General features: G+C 42.2%; 1 protein-coding gene and 6 non-coding genes across 7 annotated transcripts; all 7 read left to right on the forward strand.

Annotated features, from left to right (window-relative positions):
- The first annotated feature begins 24 nt into the window (after positions 1-24).
- TAF1D (TATA-box binding protein associated factor, RNA polymerase I subunit D) lies at positions 25-15753 on the forward strand. The gene is made up of 15 exons (XM_089512841.1): positions 25-83; positions 1652-1794; positions 3849-3905; positions 4047-4278; positions 4499-4674; positions 5650-5704; positions 6300-6448; positions 8299-9084; positions 9567-9615; positions 10191-10237; positions 12096-12133; positions 13077-13158; positions 14111-14166; positions 15112-15259; positions 15630-15753. Exons 2-7 carry the CDS (start codon positions 1661-1663, stop codon positions 6369-6371), a joined length of 726 nt encoding a protein of 241 aa, XP_089368967.1. The 5' UTR covers positions 25-83; positions 1652-1660; the 3' UTR covers positions 6372-6448; positions 8299-9084; positions 9567-9615; positions 10191-10237; positions 12096-12133; positions 13077-13158; positions 14111-14166; positions 15112-15259; positions 15630-15753.
- Positions 8082-8156, forward strand: LOC149320051 (small nucleolar RNA SNORD5). Its single transcript, XR_016280328.1, has one exon. It is a non-coding gene; the product is annotated as a small nucleolar RNA SNORD5 (small nucleolar RNA).
- Positions 9699-9837, forward strand: LOC149320052 (small nucleolar RNA SNORA8). The gene has a single exon (XR_016280325.1). It is a non-coding gene; the product is annotated as a small nucleolar RNA SNORA8 (small nucleolar RNA).
- LOC149320053 (small nucleolar RNA SNORA1) lies at positions 10284-10421 on the forward strand. Its single transcript, XR_016280322.1, has one exon. It is a non-coding gene; the product is annotated as a small nucleolar RNA SNORA1 (small nucleolar RNA).
- Positions 12532-12605, forward strand: LOC149320054 (small nucleolar RNA Z40). Its single transcript, XR_016280320.1, has one exon. It is a non-coding gene; the product is annotated as a small nucleolar RNA Z40 (small nucleolar RNA).
- Positions 13908-14038, forward strand: LOC149320055 (small nucleolar RNA SNORA18). Its single transcript, XR_016280324.1, has one exon. It is a non-coding gene; the product is annotated as a small nucleolar RNA SNORA18 (small nucleolar RNA).
- On the forward strand, positions 14870-14990 carry LOC149320056 (small nucleolar RNA SNORA32). Its single transcript, XR_016280319.1, has one exon. It is a non-coding gene; the product is annotated as a small nucleolar RNA SNORA32 (small nucleolar RNA).
- Positions 15754-17590: the final 1837 nt, after the last annotated feature.

Consider the following 17590-nt stretch of genomic DNA (forward strand, 5'->3'; position numbering starts at 1 on the left):
GCGAGAACTGCTGAGGGTATTTAAATGGCGCGACGGCGCTCCCTCGGCCTTGTTGGACTTCGGGAGCCGAAGGAGTAGGGCCTGTGAGTGTTTAGCATCCGTCGCCATCCGCTTGAAATTGGGCTCAGATTGGATGGCGGCCTGTGGTTTGAATATTATGGGGCCTTCGTCTTGGTTGTGGGTGCGATATTGGGGTGCTGGAGGGAGGATAATGGGGTGAAAAGGGTGCCTCCATTTCCTCCCCCCGCGCCATTGTTTCTTATGGGCTTTGGGCCTAGCATTTTGCCCATCCTGAGGATAATCCTTCCTTTGCCTCTGGCCATGTTTAATCCGACTGTGGCTGTTGCAATGGGAGAATGACAGTAAGCGTCACACCGAAGGAGCTGGAGCAGTGGGCCCCAAAGTGTGCTCTTTAAGGACTTTGGACCTCAGCTCCCACAATCCCAGACTATTGAGGCTTCTGGGAGCTGAAGTCCAAAATCTCTTAAAGGGCTAGTTTGGGAAATGTTTCATTTGGATTAAAACCATTCTACAAAACAAATACATCCGACCCCAAAAAGCTGTAACAAAACTGGTTAACATTATAAACATCTGTTTAACTGTCTTAACTCATCCTTTGATGTTTGCGGATTTGGTCATTCACAGATTTGATTAGTATGTTTCCTCTAGGGCTATCTAGGTCCTCCAGTGCAACTCTGGTCAGTTTTAACTCAAGGCTGAACTGAAAGACCAGAGGGAATACTCTACTAGGCCTTTGTAGCTCCTCCAGTGCGGTTCTAGGGCCAGTGTCTCTCGGACTTTGATCACAGAGTTGCCCTGGAGGACCTAGAGGTTCCTAGAGAGGTGTCCTCTCAGGCAAAAGCATGGTGTTTTTGTTTTTTAAGGTTTTCCCATGTTCACGGGGGCCTTGTGCCACTAACCCCAGCGAATATGGAGGGACCAGTGTAGATTGTTGCACCATACCTAATAAAAACCAGACTCTCCCTGAAAATGAGCCATAGTCTGTTGTCTGGAGGAAGAATAAATAGAAGACAGTGTCATGTTTTCATGGAAACACGATACATGGAGTTGAATTGGAGGACCTACAAAAGGCTAGAGAAGTGTTCTCCAGCAATCAATCATCATCATCATCATTCTCTAGGCATTTGTAGGCCCTCCAGCTCAATTTCACGGTCAGCTTCCTGCAGATGTTGACCATAGACTTGCCCCGGAGGACTTGGAGATTCCTAGAGAGGTGTTCTCTCAGGTTAAAAAAATAGTGTTTTCTTATTTTTGGCATTTCCATGTTCAAAGGGGTCCTGTGTCCCTAAACGCAACAATTGTGGAGGGTCCACTGTACAGGGATACTGGTGGCCACACTTTGCCTATTTGTGCCTTAAAGGCATATGTGTGTGTGTGTGTATATGTATGTATTTCCAGTTCTAGGATTCTGTATGTCTGGAAATGGCAGATGAGGAGTGTGTAGCATCCACACCTCTTTGTAATGACTTTTCTGGGGGTTTCTTGAAAACTTGTGCTCATGTGTACCCAAAGGAAGCTCACATTTTCTTGTGAATGTACTCTAGTTTCCAATCTTCTTTAGAGGCTGACAACCTTAAGATTGCTTTTCCTTAGCAAGACATTAATGTGTGTGCCCTCACTTGTATGCCAGGAGCAGAACATGGCTGATATTGCTGAAACAGAAGACTCTGCATTAGACTGTGATGAAGACTCTGACAAAGGTCCCTCTCAAGGCTTACCACAGTTAGAAGTGTGCTCAGCTGCCTCTTTTCCTGATCACCAAGTTTCAAAGAAGTGAGTCTTAATTTTTTTTGTTCTGTACATGTTCAGCAAAGCAGACCTGCATTGAAGATTAGTTTGTATGATATATGGCTTCAGAGGTGCATGTTCCTCTTACCTCTCTAAGAAAGACAGTTGCAGTCTTTCCTGAGCTGCTTCTTAGCAATCCATCCTAGCTTGTATAGTTTCCATCTAGATGTATACTTTGGTAGTTGTTCTGTGCTTTCAAGTCATTTCCGATTTACGGTGACCCTAAGGCAAACTATCATGGGCTTTTCTTGGCAAGATTTATTGAGGTTTGCCATTGCCTTTCCCTGAGGCTGAGAGCATTTGACTTGCCCAAGTTCACTCAATAGGTTTTATGGGAATCGAAGCCTAGTCTCTAGGGTCATAGTCCAACACGCAAACCACTGTGCCACGCTGGCTTATGACCCTCTGAAATGGTCCTACTGCATGTGTTACCTGCATGCCTGTCCAAGAGCTTTACATCCTATCTTAATGTCTCCAGCTGTTGAGACTTGTTTCTAAGTTACTTGTATGCACATTTCTATTAAATATCTTTTTAATTTTTGCCCAATGGAACCAAAATTACAACATTCCAGTAACAGAACGCTAGAGTGCATGCATTATAGTGGGAAAAATCAGTGTAGTGAGTGAATTAACAGGAAGGGCACAGTTTTGAGTACGTTGTCTTGTTTAATTCAAAGACTACAGCTGTTGTACATCTGTTCTGCATAGTCAAAAATAGCTTTTCCCTCTCTCATTTTCAAGCTCTGCTTGAAGCCTCTATAGCAAGCACTATTAATACAGATGCTCCAGTTTCATGTAACAGCCCTTAGATTATACGCTCATTCCTCCATATTTGGAGCTTTGACTTTGGTGAATTTGATTATTCACGGATTTTATTAATATGTTCTCTCTAGGAATCTCTAGGTCATCCTCCAGAGCAACTCTGTGCTCAACTTTATCCAAAAGTCACACTGAAGGACTTAGAGATTCCTAGGGAGAACACTCCTCTAGGCATTTGTAGCTCCTCCAGTGCAGTTCAGTGGTCAGTGTCTGGCAAATGTTGACCACAGAGTTGCACTGGAGGACCTAGAGATTCCTAGAGAGGTGTCTTCTCAGGTAGAAACGTAGTGTTTTTGTTATTTGTGGTTTTTCCACATTCAAAGGGGTCCTGTGCCCCTAAACCCAGCAAATCGGGAGGGATGAGTGTAATATACTTGGGATATAGTGGGTATAATGTTTCTCCACCAATCCCAGCAGGGTGTCCTAGGGCAGAACTTCCTAAGCTGGCTGTTGTGGCTGGCTGGCAGAGTTTTTCCCACTACTTGGAGGACCAGGACCATATTTTGACAGGTTTACTACAACTCTTTATTTTCCTAGACAATAGCGAATAGTCCACTGACCACTATTTTCAGTAGCGCCATGCTAAGGGAAGACATTCCACATGTTATGTCATTCTATTTTTTGTGGATGAATAGCATAAAAGGAGGCTGTAGCACAGGTTCACCTAAAAATGTTATCTATTAGGTAGCCTTCCCTAACCTAATGGCAGCAGATGTGTTGGATGTGGGCGTTCATGTTCTTCACCCATTATAACAAATGACTGCTGGCTTAGGTTGCGCTAGCATAGGCTATACACTCTAGAAAAGGATTTATCTCATCTATACTGTAAGGATTTGATTAAATGCCACCATCTTGGGGGGAGAGAGGCAGGCAAGCTCCAACTGCCTGCCTGTAAGAAGAAAAGCCCTCCCTTCAGCCACCATCTTGGGGGGAGAGAGGCAAGCAAGCTCCAACTGCCTCCCTGAAGAAGAAAAGCCTTCCCTTCAGCCACCATCTTGGAGGGAGAGAGGCCTGGCCTGAAAGACTAAGAGCCCTCTTCTGACCACCATCTTGAGGGGGAGAGAGGCCTGTTATGTTTGTTTGTTTGTTTTTTTACTTTGTATTGTACTTCCTTTTGTACACCGCTTTGATCGAATTTGGAAAAGCGGTATATAATCATTATTATTATTATTATTATTATTGTGCCATTGATCAGCTCTGCATTTTTATTTCTGGAACAGGAGAAACTCTGGCTTGTGTTCACTGAAGCAGTCAAGAAGGAAAGCTAAAAAAGCAAGGTGTGGACCGTCTTCTGAAAATACAGTCAGTGGCCGGACACTAGATGTTTCTTCAACTGGTTCTGTAAAATCGAAGAGTTGTCTCAAATTGCCTAAACCTAAACTTGACCTCAGAGCATTTTTTGACTATTACTTTGTAAGGAAGCAACATAGGAAGAAGCGTTGGAGGACCAAAAGGTGGTGGCTGTATGAGAAAGAAACTACAACATGCCGGAAACAAAGGAAACGAAGGAAATCTCCAAAGGGACAGTATCCAAAAATCTCAGTGATTGAGCGGAAGAAGAGATATAGAGATAGGGGCCTTCGTTTTCCCTTTTTGGAGAAACTCTGTGGACAGAGATACCTGCCATTTAAATATGTGCATCGCTATGAGGTAAGTTGCCATTAAACAGTTCTAGAGGAAATAGCTGGCTGCTAGCAATGTTCTGAGATTTTGTAATGTATTGAATCTTAATACAGTTGGCTTCCACAGTGTAACAGTCTTAATTTAAAAAAAAATTCCCCATTGGAAGGATTGCACAAAAATTTAAATTGATTGTCTTTCATACTCTTGTGTGTTGGTATTTGTTGATGGAAGAACAATTCTCTCCTAGCAAGCAGCTTTACAAGGATACCTCAGATATGTTGAAGCTCTGAAATGTGAGCAGCACCTTAAAAAGTCTTTGACAAAATTGAATGCTGCGGATGATCTAGAAAATGAGAGTCTGGAGTCACGGAAATACAAATATCTGGATGATGATGGTTCTCTTTCTCCCATTGAAGAGACAAGGTATGTATGATTATGCTTTCCTAATTGTTGGCATTGTTGTAGTCAAGCAAATCATACGTAATGCAAGACTTTAGTGGAGGAATTTAATGCTAGGTTCTCCAAGCTTTACATTTGTCTCAGTATTATTTATACAGAGGCTAATTTTATTATTTACACATACATGGCTTAAAAATACAGGCATCAGTTTCTTACAGTAGAAACTGCCTGCTGGGATAGATTGATAATGCATTGTTCCATCAGATATTGTAGGGCTGCAACATAGTGCTTAAGCAGTGACCATAGTAGTGGCTGGGGCTGATAGACAGTGGTACAGAATATCTGGAGGAAACCAGGTTGCCTAGCCATACCGCAAACGGTATTGTAAGAAAACAATTTCGACTAACCCTAGAAATGCCTTGTTCCTGATTCTTTCAATATATTTGTTCATAATATTTGTCAGCAATACCTCTAGCAGTGCTTTGAGACATTTCCTCTATGCCTAGTGAGATAGCGGCCGGGGTGAATAATTTTTTCAGAAGACAAATTTTTTGTTTTCTAGTTGAAGAATTGGAAATGGAGTGGCTAGGAAAGGATTTCTCTCAGCTGCTTTACTCTTGGATGAAATTCAGAGCATTTAAAAAAGTATAGGTTCAATAAGAAAGTTAATACCTTTCAATTTCCCCCCGAATTTCCATTTTTGATCAATTCCCCATCCTGAAAGTATCAGATTTTCCTCCATAAGGCAGAGGGGTCCAGCAGTGAAACACATATGCGAGTATACTGTCATGCCTTACATTTATCTGTAGCTCAGCAGCTGCTATCTGCTGTACGAGGGATGATACTACTTATCTTTAAAGTTTTTTTGTAAACATTACAGTGAAAAGATGCACACAAAACGCTTTGAATCATGTAGAAAGTACTTCAAAATTGTTAATTATTTGATGCATCTGTTCTTTTCAATATAAAAATAGAGCTTATTGGGCATTTGTGTTTCAGTGAAGAAGACCAAAATAAGAATTCCAGCAATGATGACATTGGTGCCAGGATAGTGGTAAGCATCAATATAAGGTTTTGGTTACTTTGCCTTATTGCAGTGACCTTAAAGCCATCCAGCTGCATTTCTCACATGGTTTGATTTCAGAATATGTCCATTATGTGTGCCAAATCCCGCACAGTTTGAATGTTGGACTTCACTTTATTTAGGTTGAATCCTTAAATGGCAACTAAGCAACAGTTCTAGTTAGCAGCCTTATACGGTGAAGTCCTGATATTGAAATTTTATGTTGCTGTGCTATTAACATCCTTTCCAGTTTACCTATCTGTTCCTGCTTATATTAATGATTTGGTAATTCTTTTTTAAAAAAAGATTGTGCCCTTACTGGAGGTTGTATATGGACTTCATGGCTTGCAACCTGGATCATTTTTTCAATCAAAGGAGGTTGTTAGTATGCATGCTTGGTTAGTAAATTTTGAAATGAAAAAGATTACATAGGGGCAATAAGACTGCTAGGAAAAAGGCCAGATTGGGGCCACAGTGTGCAGTTGCCACGGCTCCAATCTGGTGCACAAGGGCTGTCTGTTTTTGGCCTTAGTTTTACATAATTGCTCTGATATTGGCTTCTTGTCTTTCCTTTCCATTGCCACAGGAGCTAAGTTCCTTCGTATTAAGTAGTAAAATTCCAGAGAAGAAGAAGAAAACCAATAATAAATCTAGATAAATGTGACCCTGTGAGAAGAATGTGTTGAAGAATGCTGCTAAGGTGCTAGATTCCTAGTAAACTTATAAATAAAAAAGGTAAATTCATTGGGTTCTTTAGCCATAGTTTAAATAAACTGTATAAAGAATTCTGTACAGTTCTTTTAAAGTAGAAGCATTTGACTCCAGTGGATTTGCCTTAATGTGCAAAAGGGATGGAGAATCTTCTAGAATGGGCATCCTTGGAGAGCTGCATAAGTAGAGTGGGACTTTAACCTCGGCTCCATCATAATAATAATAGTAATAATAGTAATAATAATAACTTTATTTCTATACCACTTTTCCAAGAGATCAAAGCGGTTCACAAATTCAATAAAAATAGTACATATCACATCATAAAACAGTATAACAATAGTTACAACCACATTTCAATACAGAATTTTTTAAAACAGTATGCAAACAATTAAGATCTATCAATCGTAGCTAGAGATCCTGACTTGAAGTTCTATTAGGGGCATGATTTCTCTAAAGGGAGTCAGGAGGATATGCTAACCGGAAGAGATGAGTTTTCAATGCCTTCTTAAAGGCATCTAAGGTAGAGCTAAGTCGGATCTCTTCCGGAAGTCCATTCCAGTGTGTCAGGGCTATCGCTGTAAATGCTCTTTGGTGAGTTGTTGTCAGTCTCACTCTAGGGCACTCTAACAAATGTTTCCCTGTTGTTCTGAGTGCGGGTCGGATTATGTGGGGAGAGGCATTCCCTTAAGTAACTCGGGCCCAAGCCATTTAGGGCTTTATAGGTAATCACCAACACTTTGTATTGAGCCTGGAAGCTAATTGGCAGAAAGATTGATTAGGAATGCTGGGGTTTTGTGAGGGAAGTTTTAACTCTGCCATCAATGATGCTGTGATTCTGATCAGGATTGCTGTGTGTGAAGTAGGTTTAACCAAACTTTTACCTCCCTCTGTACACTGTTCCTCACTACTCGTAGCAATGGAGACATAGGCAACTTGAAGGCATGCACATCTGTCAAAATCCCTCTCTGATGAGGTTTGGGCTGAAATATAAACATTTGCAAAATTAAGTGTAAGGGTTGCTATGATTTATGGCAAATCTATCACAAGGTTTTCTTGGCAAGTTACATCAGAGGGGGTTTGCCATTGCCATCCTCTGAGGATGAGAGACTGGCTTTCCCAAGTGCAAAGTAGGTGTTTTGCCCCCTTAAAGGTGTAGAGTTGTTTCCTTGTAGTAAATGTCTTTAGCTGTGCCTGAATCCTCAGGACTTGCTTTTGGTCCATGTCCCATCAAATTCATTAGGAAAGTGTATCTAGAATTGGAGTTTGAACTGTGTAACAATTTTAAAAATATAAAAGCCTGACTTTTACAGCAGTTGTAATAGATATTTAGCACACTGCTACAGCCTTTTAAGAAAGAGGAGACAAATTTTCTGTATACAAAATTTTGGTGGCCTTTATATTGCTGCATTGTTACTTGGATTTCTTATTCAAACTTGGTTTGAATAGATGAATTTCTGGTTATTCCTATTATGTGATTGCATATACTCTGGAGATATCTGATTTACCTCTGGAATAAGCCTTTGATCTGCTGCTGTTTTGGTATAGCCTGAAATAAACATATCTGGTATGTGGTAATGGAATCTAAATTCTTGATATAACTCCTAAAAACCCCTTTTGTAAACAGCCATACATAACTGGATCCAGATTCTGCACTACAGTTCTTGTGATGACTGTTTTTCAGTTCAACTGCTGAGTGATTTCAGAAATGAACTAAAACTTAACGCTGATCAAATCTGAGTGCAGACATAGCAGAATCAGTAAACTGCCTCGAGTACTTGTACATGTAGCCAATGTTGAAAGTGAACCCTAGTGAAGAATCTCAGTTGAGGCTAAGATTGCCATTTCCTTGATATGCTTTTCTTTTTCCCTACCAGGAATTGTAAGATGGATGAACTCTATAATAGAGCTTTGGAAATGACGATGGCTCCAAGACCATATGAGAGTCACTGTTGTTCATCTAACCAGATTGTGGCCAGAATGATTGCTTCAGTTCAACCAACACTCACTGAATTGCATTCTTTGGCGCAGAAGACTTATTTATCCATATGAGTTCCAATCTCTTGCTACAAGTGTTAGATTTGTTCTGCTGCATTCTCTTCTACTTGTTATCTTCTCCTGGTTAAAAGCACAGAGGGTTCCTGTTCAGTTGGGTTTTCCTTGCCTAAAGATCTAAACAGCAGAGTGTCAAAAAAGACTGAGAAAGGCCCAACACTCAACTCATGTGGCTTGAAGAATCATGACTATATCTCAAGAACCGTGTTGAAATGTCACAGTACATCTTGGAAGAACCACCACTCACTCATGTACTTTGTAATGTTCCCTCCCTTGTTTAAATATAGGTACCTAGTGTCCATACTTTCTGAATGCTTGCTTTTTCTGCAAGACTTCTCAGCTGAACTATATATATCACGTGAATCTATCCTCTTTTTTTGACTGAGGACCTTAACTGATTAGCTTTTTTCACATTTAAAAAAATCATTTTGCTAACCTATTCAGAATTGAATGGCACACAGTCTCTTGCATGGGCCAAACAAATTTGAAGGTAGTGGCTAGAAATAACATCTAGTGAGGCTATACCTTTACCTATCTTGCTTCTTAGTTGGCCTTCATCCCACTGAGACGAGAGAATCATCAAATTGCTGACATCGTTGATGCTAAATGTAAGTTTGTGCTTCATTTCCAACAAACATTTGTGGTTCAGAAAATGGGATGCTTATGTTGCTTTCTGGTCTCCTGGAACAATACCGAAAGGGAAAAGAATGTAGACATGATAGAGTTAAGAACAACAGAAATGTAAGAACTGCAATTTTGTAGTATGTTCAGACCCTTTTGCAATATACTTCTCCTGCCTTGAGTAGTTGTCAGCACAGCTTCAGGTTTTGGCTAGTCTTGCCTGCAAAAAACCGTGAAGCAAGTGCTAAGAGCAAATTCTTCTTTGCAACCCACAGTTGATTTGTATTGACTGTGTTACTTTACAGAAAGGAACATATGTATGATTAGAGTACTTAGAAACTGAGGTTCAGAAATGCTATACTCCTCCCCTAGGACAAAATCAGTCCAACACTTCTATTCAGTAGAAATTCCTGGATATTAAGTGTCTATGAAACCTTAGTTTCATAGTTTTCAAAATTCTTTCTTTCAGTGTCCCCCCAAAAAACCCAGACGATAATCAGCATTGTCTTATAAAAGAGGTATGTTAAGATTGATTAATGTTCTGTATTATGTTGTGTGCCACATGTTCATGTGTTTCAGTGAGTAGGGAAGTGAAGCTAACAGCACTGAATGGTATCTGCATCCAACAGTCTTTTCCTGATGGCATGTTCAAAAAGCAGTGCAACACCAACTCAACATGTGGCATCGTTGGTTCTCAAGCTGCTGTGCTTGCTAAACCTGGTATTTTTGTTGAAACAAGCATTGTTGGTCAACCAGTTGGCTGCTCTTTGGGGATGGTGGGAGTTGTAGTTAAACACATATGTAGCGTATTGTGTGGAGTTAATTGAAGAATTTGTGAAAACATTGATTCGTAGCTCATGATATTTCTGATCCCACGTGAGTCTGAGGAAATAGAAACTTTACAATGTTGGAATAGATAATCAAAATACTTTACTGGGACTTAGCTGCCATACAGTACTGTGTGCTGCATTGGATTTTCTTTATGGCACAGAAATAGTTTTCCTGATTTGATTGTACCAGCCAGGGGCTTTTTTCTTATTATGCATTCTATGTTGTCCATTGACAATTCACTGAACTATGTTTTGTTTGGAAGGAGTCCTCCTGAAGTCATTTCTCAGATGCAGCTACTCCATTCTGAAGGTAAAATTTGTTTTCTGTTCTGAAGTCCATGCCAAGAAGTGACAGCTGCCTTGTTGGTATAGAAGTTGTGGGCACACAATTTTATTTTGTGTCTGAATTATGCAATGAGGCTACAGAAAATACAGGTTATGCTTCCATCATTGTAAGGCAAATGACATTGGTGACAATGAGGCCTGTAATAAGCATATGCCAAAGAATCAGCTGGCAAAAGTGGAGGTGAATGGATTAAATTAGGCTTGTCAATGTCCTGTTATAGCTAAGTAAACTTTGTAGAAAATCCATTGTGGAACAGATGGTGCTCTGAGTGTTGAAGCAGAGAGTCAAAAGCTGCTAGATCTTGTGATGTTTTGTATTGCACTGTCCATAATAGGAAAAGTGTGTGTATTCACTCACCTGGTGGGTGAGACAACAAATAGTGAGCTGCAGTTGACTGGTATGCTGAAAGATAATCAGAGGGTTTCCCCCCTACAACCCCCAGCATCTACACTGAATGTGGCTGATGTTCTGCTGCCTCTGTATCCAGCACAGAAGATAAGCACTCCTTCCTTCTGACAGCCAATGTGCTTCTGTCCTGGGCAAGGAAGAAGCAGCCTTCCCTTCCCCAAGTCTAGCATAGAAACCAAGGGGCTTGTCACTTTTTCTGTATTTAAGCATAAAAATGCACAGATTGCAGTATAGTTGGACCTTTATTTGCTGGCCTTGTTCTTCCATTTCCTGCGGCCCAAGTAGTGGTGAGCAGCAGTGGGAGCTGCTTCTAGGAACATTGGCTCTGTCTTCCTGTTTCCTCCCCCCATATGCTTCATTGAGCTGTCTCCAGCCAAGACCTCCATGGCTTTGCAAGCAGTGGGTGAAGGACACAGTTGGGGCGGCCCAGGTCCATCCTGTCTCATCCCGTTTACAGAACAAAGAAGACAAGCTGCTGTTGCTCGGTCTAGATCTGGCCCTAGTAAAGGCACCATGTCTGGGAGATCTTGCGGTGGCTTATCGTACATTTCCTTTCTGTTACTAGCTCTACTCCATTAACTCTCTTTGCTGCTTTGGCACCACATGGCTCCGCCTGTCTCTGAGGCCGCCTCTCCTAGAACTCCATTAAGAGGCTTTCTCTCCTCTGCCTCTGTCCCCACCACCCCAGAAAGCTGAGAGCTGGGTGCTATGGCAGTTTCTGCAAAAATCTAAAGTGTCATTCTAGGAAGTGGAAGGAGGCTTGCAGACTGGCAGAGGTGATGGTGGTCAGGCAGAGGCTGTCTCAGAGCAAGATCCCAAACTGGCAGAGGGAGTAAGAGGCAGGGTGTTGTTGTCCTTGTCTACTCAAGAATGATGACACTAAAGGACATTTTTGCTGCAGCAGCTGGCAATTGTAGTTTGTAGCATGCATATTTTTATTTATTTATTTATTTAGGTATTTATATCCCACCCTTCAGCCCTAATGGCTCTCTTTTTTAACCAGACAGTTCCCTGCCCGCAGGCTTACAATCTAAAAGACACGACACAAAAGGAGAAGGGAATGGTGAGGGGGGAGGGGATCAGGTCCAGCATTCTTCTCTCCCTCTGAGGCCTGGACCAAGGCAGATGGACCAGAGGGAGGACTCTGCTTCTTCCAGGCAGGCCTGGTGGAGCTAGCCTGCCTCTCTCCCCTTCAACATGGTGGCTGAAGGGAGGGCTTGTCTTCTTTCAGGCAAGGCAGTTGGAGCTCGCCTGCCCCTCTCTCTCCCTTCAAGATGGTGGCATATTTCTGGGGGGCTAGAGATATTTGCAGGTTTTGCACTTTCATGGGGGTTCTGTGTTCCTAACCCCTGTAAATGTGGAGGGCAACTGTAGATTGGGTAATAATTTTATTGAATTGCCCTTTTTTTTAAAGGAATCTGGATAATGTCCATCTGTCTTCTAAATAATTAGGTAAGCAACTGGTTTCATTACTAGAATAAGCTGCAACATTTTGACAGACTTGAGATTGACAATTTCATGGTTAAAAGTTGCTGTATATCTGTGTTAATAGTTGGCTCCCTATCCATTGCCTTTCCAATAGCAGTCAAGAAATTTTAATCATGCAGGTCATTGAAATGTAACTATTTGGTTGCTGAATGTTGTTTTTTTAATTGGTTGGGTGGTAGTTGTTTTAAAAAGTGTTTTAATTTATTCTTGTTATAAGTAAAATTACGTTTTAAAAGGGGATATTAAATGAGCCTCTCTTGAATGCCTTTCTTGGTCGAACAACTCCCTTCCTTAGTGAATTCAGGGAACACCATTTATGTCAAAGTAAGGGCAAAATTCTTACTGGGGGAGGCTGTGGTAAGAAGTGTTATGATGATTGGCAAGATGTTCAACTGCTCTGAAAAGAGTGAATGATAAAAAGCCACTCTGAACATGTCAATTGACTATCTGAAATTGCTTCACAATGGTTCAGTTCTTTTGCAAGCAAATGAAAACTTTATTGAACTTTAGAGATATAAATAGGGACTGTGGCAAACACATTTGTTGCCAGATAGATGTTTTCAGTCTTAAAGACTTCCCTCTGTGGGAACGAGACAGACAAACTGTGGAATCCTTCATTATGTGTAGGACTGGGATGACAGGTCTGCAAGCCAATTTTCTGCCCTGGGCTGCTCTGGGGAGCGGGGCATACAATCTGCCAGAAATCCCCCTGTAAGATATTTCATGTTACACAAGGGGACCTGGCAACCTGCTTAAAGGATGAGTTGCTAACTCGGATCAGACCCTTCAGAAGGCTTTCCACAGTAAACAGAAGATTGAATTTTGAGACAGCAGCTTCTGTAGAAGCATCTTTGATAACCCTTGCAGTACTTGACTGACATGTTCTTATGTGGCTGCAAATTGGCAGCTAACTTTTTCAGGTAGGAATTAACAGCATGAGTACAAGAAAGCTGCTACTCCTGGGGAAACAGACGCACAAACACCTTGAGGTATGAGAATGTGTTTTATCTAAACCTTTGAAGCTGGGGCTGGAGTGAAAAGGGCAGTCATATAAGCAGGAGCATTTGCCATACATTCATATGAACAAGCCTGCAGTTGATCTGATGGCACTTTAGTTTGGGCATAGGAATTGATATACCACTGGATTATACCCTTTTCATATAGTATAAAACTGCAGGAATCCCATGGTATTATTGTTTATCTTCAAGTTGTTTCTGACTTATGGTGGCCGTAAGGCGAACCTGTCATGGAGTTTTCTTGGCAAGTTTTGTTTGCCATTGTCTTTCTTAGAGGCTGAGAGTGTGTGACCTGCTCACGGTCACCCAGTGGGTTTCCATAACCAGATGGGGATTTGAATCTTGGGGATTCAACAGACCACCCCTTTGGAGTAGCCTGCAGCCACCACTTTCCTTGCTGGATCAGGGCATAGCAACTACATGCCAGTCTAGCCTTTCTGCTGCGGAAAGGATGTCTTAGCTGCACATGGTGGTGGTTTTTCAGTTTTTCTTTGGCACAGTGTGTTTAAACGCTGTGCCAACTGAGTGCCATGATCCCCCCTGTCATGTAGTTGGGTGCATGGTGTGACACTGGTGTGGAGGCAGTCAGCATGCATATGCCATGCCGCCGCACCAGCATATAATGCCAGTCTCTTTAGCCTCTTTGTTTTCCAGACTCCTAGTCCAACACTTAAGCCATTATGCCATGCTGGCTATCATATAGGCTTAAACAATATTGGGGAGTTGAGGTCTATCCCGATGGGACCTTGCTGTAGGTTCTTGTCGTTGGAAATGCCTCATAGAGCAAACTTGTAGATTCGCTTTACTCACTAAACTGTGTGTTAGCTTAGTGGGCTAAAACTACAAGACAAGTAAATATTAGGTAATTTACAATTCATACTCAAGAAAAATTATTAAGAAGTTTTTTTGTTTTTGTTTTTTATAGGCATGGACGTTCTTTTAATCACACTATACCATGTTCTAAAGGACATTTGTGAAAAGGTAACATTCAGCCTCACCTGTATCTATATACTGTATTTAGCCTGCAGTAACTGTTGTAAAATTTTACAAATGAACCTCACCCATTGAATTACATAAATGTACAAATGTCCATGATCAAGCAATAACTAGTGTGTGGTGCATTCAGAGTTGGGTTATTATGAAAATCGTTTTTAAGCAGTTGGAAGTTCATTGCAGGGCTCATGTTGGGCTTAGTGGCTCCTCTGAGAGAAGGATAAGTCTCTTTCCAGAACAGAGGGAAAAGGTGTAGGGGTTGTAACTTGCCTGATAAATTGCTTGTAAGTTCTATAATGGACAAAGGTCATGTTTGTGCCAAGACAGAATCTCCACTTCACCATCAGAATAGCTAGGTGATCTTGAGCCATTCGAGGAGAAAATGGATTGCCTACATATTGGAGCAAGTGCAGGATCACTTCTGATATTTTTCTGTAACCTGTTGGAAGTGTATTGACTAGTACCATGGTTCTCAAACTTTGGTCCTCCAGGTGTTTTGGACTTCCAAGTCCCAAAAGCACAAAGCATCTCAAGGACCAAAGTTTGGGAAACACTGGGGTAGAACATTAACTACAGGGTCAAAAAGTTAGCCTCTATCCCTTCAGTTTTTTACATCAAAGCTGATAGCCAAGTAGCAATCAACCCTAGCAATACAGATTATATATCAAAAACAGCATCAGGATATGTTACCTGGTCTCTACCAAGGCTGCTAGGATATGCCATTTCTAGTATGCTGTGGACATGACCACAAAGAAATTCCTCCAGATGTTTGTCTTGCTATTATAGAAGCAGCAAATCTGTTGGAAACATTTGATGCAAATTAGAAGCTAATTGCTGTAGTTTCATAATTGCAATCCAGAAAATCTGGGTAGATGTCTTTAGACTACATGTTTAACTCTTTAATCAACAGCTCCTTTTTTTATGTCACCCTAGTTTCTTTCTTAGTGTGCCTCTGAAGACAGATTTCAGCAGAACCCTGTTTTAGGTTGCTTCAAGTTCAGCTTGTTGAAGAGTTTTATTTTAGCATCATTGCTTTAAAGCATCTTTGCTCACAATGTTGGGCTCCAGCTAGTGTTTAAAGGTAGGACCAGATGTTATTGGGGTTCCTTGTTACATAAGGTCATTTCAAAGAGGGCTTGTATGTGTTGAACAAACAGCTCTTAACGCAATGACCTAATATAGAAATCCTCTGCAGGATGTCAAGGGTACTTGGTGTGCTCTATGGTCTATACCAGAGGAGACATATTTTTCAACCTAAAGAGTTGGGCTACATGTTTGGAAGGTTTCCTGTGACAGACTTTAAATTGCTTGTTGGAGGGAGTATACAACATAAGACAAATGAGCAACTGCTAAATAGTTCAAGCATCAAATTTTATAGGGGGTTGATGGAAAGGAGGGATTTAATACCTTGAGTTTGTCTGGCTTCTAAAAATATGATAATTGTATTTCAGGTTCTTAACCACTGCAGCATGTTGGAAGAACTACTCCAAATTAGATGGCTGTTCATCTGTTACATTCTGGCATTAAGCAGCATTTGAAAGCTATTTTTAATAAACTGATGAGTCTAGCATCTTCTTACTGTTTTAGCCGTTATACTTTTTAAATATTTTTTCCTCACATCTTTTACATATGTAGATATCTTTGGCTCACTCTGTTTCTCTGAGGCAACACAACTAGTGTTCAAAAATTACATTGTTCAGTAGCCAGTTTGATGCATACCATGAGTTTGTTGCAGTTCACCAAATCATAAGCCATGTGTTGAGTCATTTAGGCAGTAAGGTAGAACAATCTAGTGTGACTGCAGTTTCAGCAAGCACTGCACATGAAAATACAGTGGTACCCCGGGATACGAATGCGCCGCCTTACGAAATTTCCGGGTTACGAAAGAAATTCAATTAATTAATTATTTCCGGGTTACGAAGGTTATTCCGGGTTGCGAAAGAAATTTTGGTGCTTTTCGGCGCGATTTCACCCGGAATCGCGGCTTTCGCTATTAAAGCCTATGGGCTTTTTCGGCTAGCGAAAGTTTCCGGGTTACGAAGGGCTCCGCGGAACGGATTACTTTCGTAACCCGGGGTACCACTGTAGTTTAAGAACACGTCTAAATTGCTAATCATACTGTAGGGCAGTGCTTCTCAAATAGTAGGGCGCGCCCCCCAAGGGGGGCGCGAGGCTTCGCAAAGGTAGGGATGGCATATCCCAGCCTGGCCCCGCTGCAGCCATTGCCGCGGCCACTAATGCGGCTGGCTGCCAACCCACCTCCTCCTCCTCCTCTTGGCAGCGTCGCCCTCCTGCTCCTGGGCAGCGCCGCCTTCCTCCTCGCCAGCATCGCCGCCTAGCCACCCGCGGCGGGGCTTTCCTGCGCGCTAACGGGGCTAGGACAAAGGAGCTCGTCCCTGCCGGCGCTTCTTCATTGGGCTGCATTCCCCTCTTTGGGCTGCCCTGCACGCTCTTGCGCGGCTGCGTGCAGGGCTGAGCAGGAGCTCTTGCTGTTCAGGCTGCTTGGCCAATGGCCAGACAGCCTGCTCCTGCTGCAGGAGCCTGCCCCAGCTCCAGTCTTCCCCATTGGCCAGCCAGCCTGAAGAGGAGGAGCTTCCTCTCTTTCGAGCCTCGCGCGGGCCCAAGGCTGGAGCCTGGAGAGGGCTTTGCAAATTGCAGGCAAGCTGCTTCCTCTTCCCTCCCCCCCCCCTGTTTCTCTTCCTCTTTCCCTCCTCCTCCTCTTATTCTTTTTCCTCCCCTCTTTCTCTTACCCCTCCTATTTTTCTTCCCCTCTTTCTCTTCCTCTTTCCCCTCCTCCTCCTCTTCTTTTTCTTCCCGTTCCTCCTCCTCTTCTTTTTATCTTTTTTTGTATTCTTCTTCTTTCTTCTCCTTTTCTTCTTTCTCCTTTCCCTTCTTTTTTCTCCCCCTCCTCCTCTGTTGTTGTTGTTGTGTGCCCAACTCCCCCCTTGGCCAGGCCTGCATTTCCCAACAAGAGGGAAGGCAGGACTTGTGGGGACCATGGGGGGGCTGAGGGGGAGGCAAAAGGCAAAAGGGAGCCCAGGAGGGAGCCCACCACGCTGCATCCACACTGGAGAAGTAACCCAGTTTGGCTGGCAATGCTTTAAATCTTTTCTGACTCAAGGCTATGGAATTCTGGGAGCTGGAGTGTGTTGTGGGGGCCAGAACTCAAAGCCTGACTCTTCTATGTCTCAAGGCTATGGAATTCTGGAAGCTGGAGTATGTCAGAATTTCCATATTTTAAGCAGCATATTTCATCACTGATAGGATTCTTTACAAAATGCTTTCCTGAAAACAGTTCCCAGTATGACTGGGTGAGAGATCCTTTTAATGCACCAGCTCCTACTGGTTTCAGTCTTGCAGAGGAGGAGCAGTTCATAGAAATCACATCTGACTCCATATTGAGACTAAGTTT

This window comes from Sceloporus occidentalis, unplaced genomic scaffold, assembly GCF_023333645.1.
Source record: "Sceloporus occidentalis isolate IW3139 unplaced genomic scaffold, rSceOcc1.0.p SCAF_2, whole genome shotgun sequence".
Classification (NCBI taxonomy): Eukaryota; Metazoa; Chordata; class Lepidosauria; order Squamata; family Phrynosomatidae; genus Sceloporus; species Sceloporus occidentalis.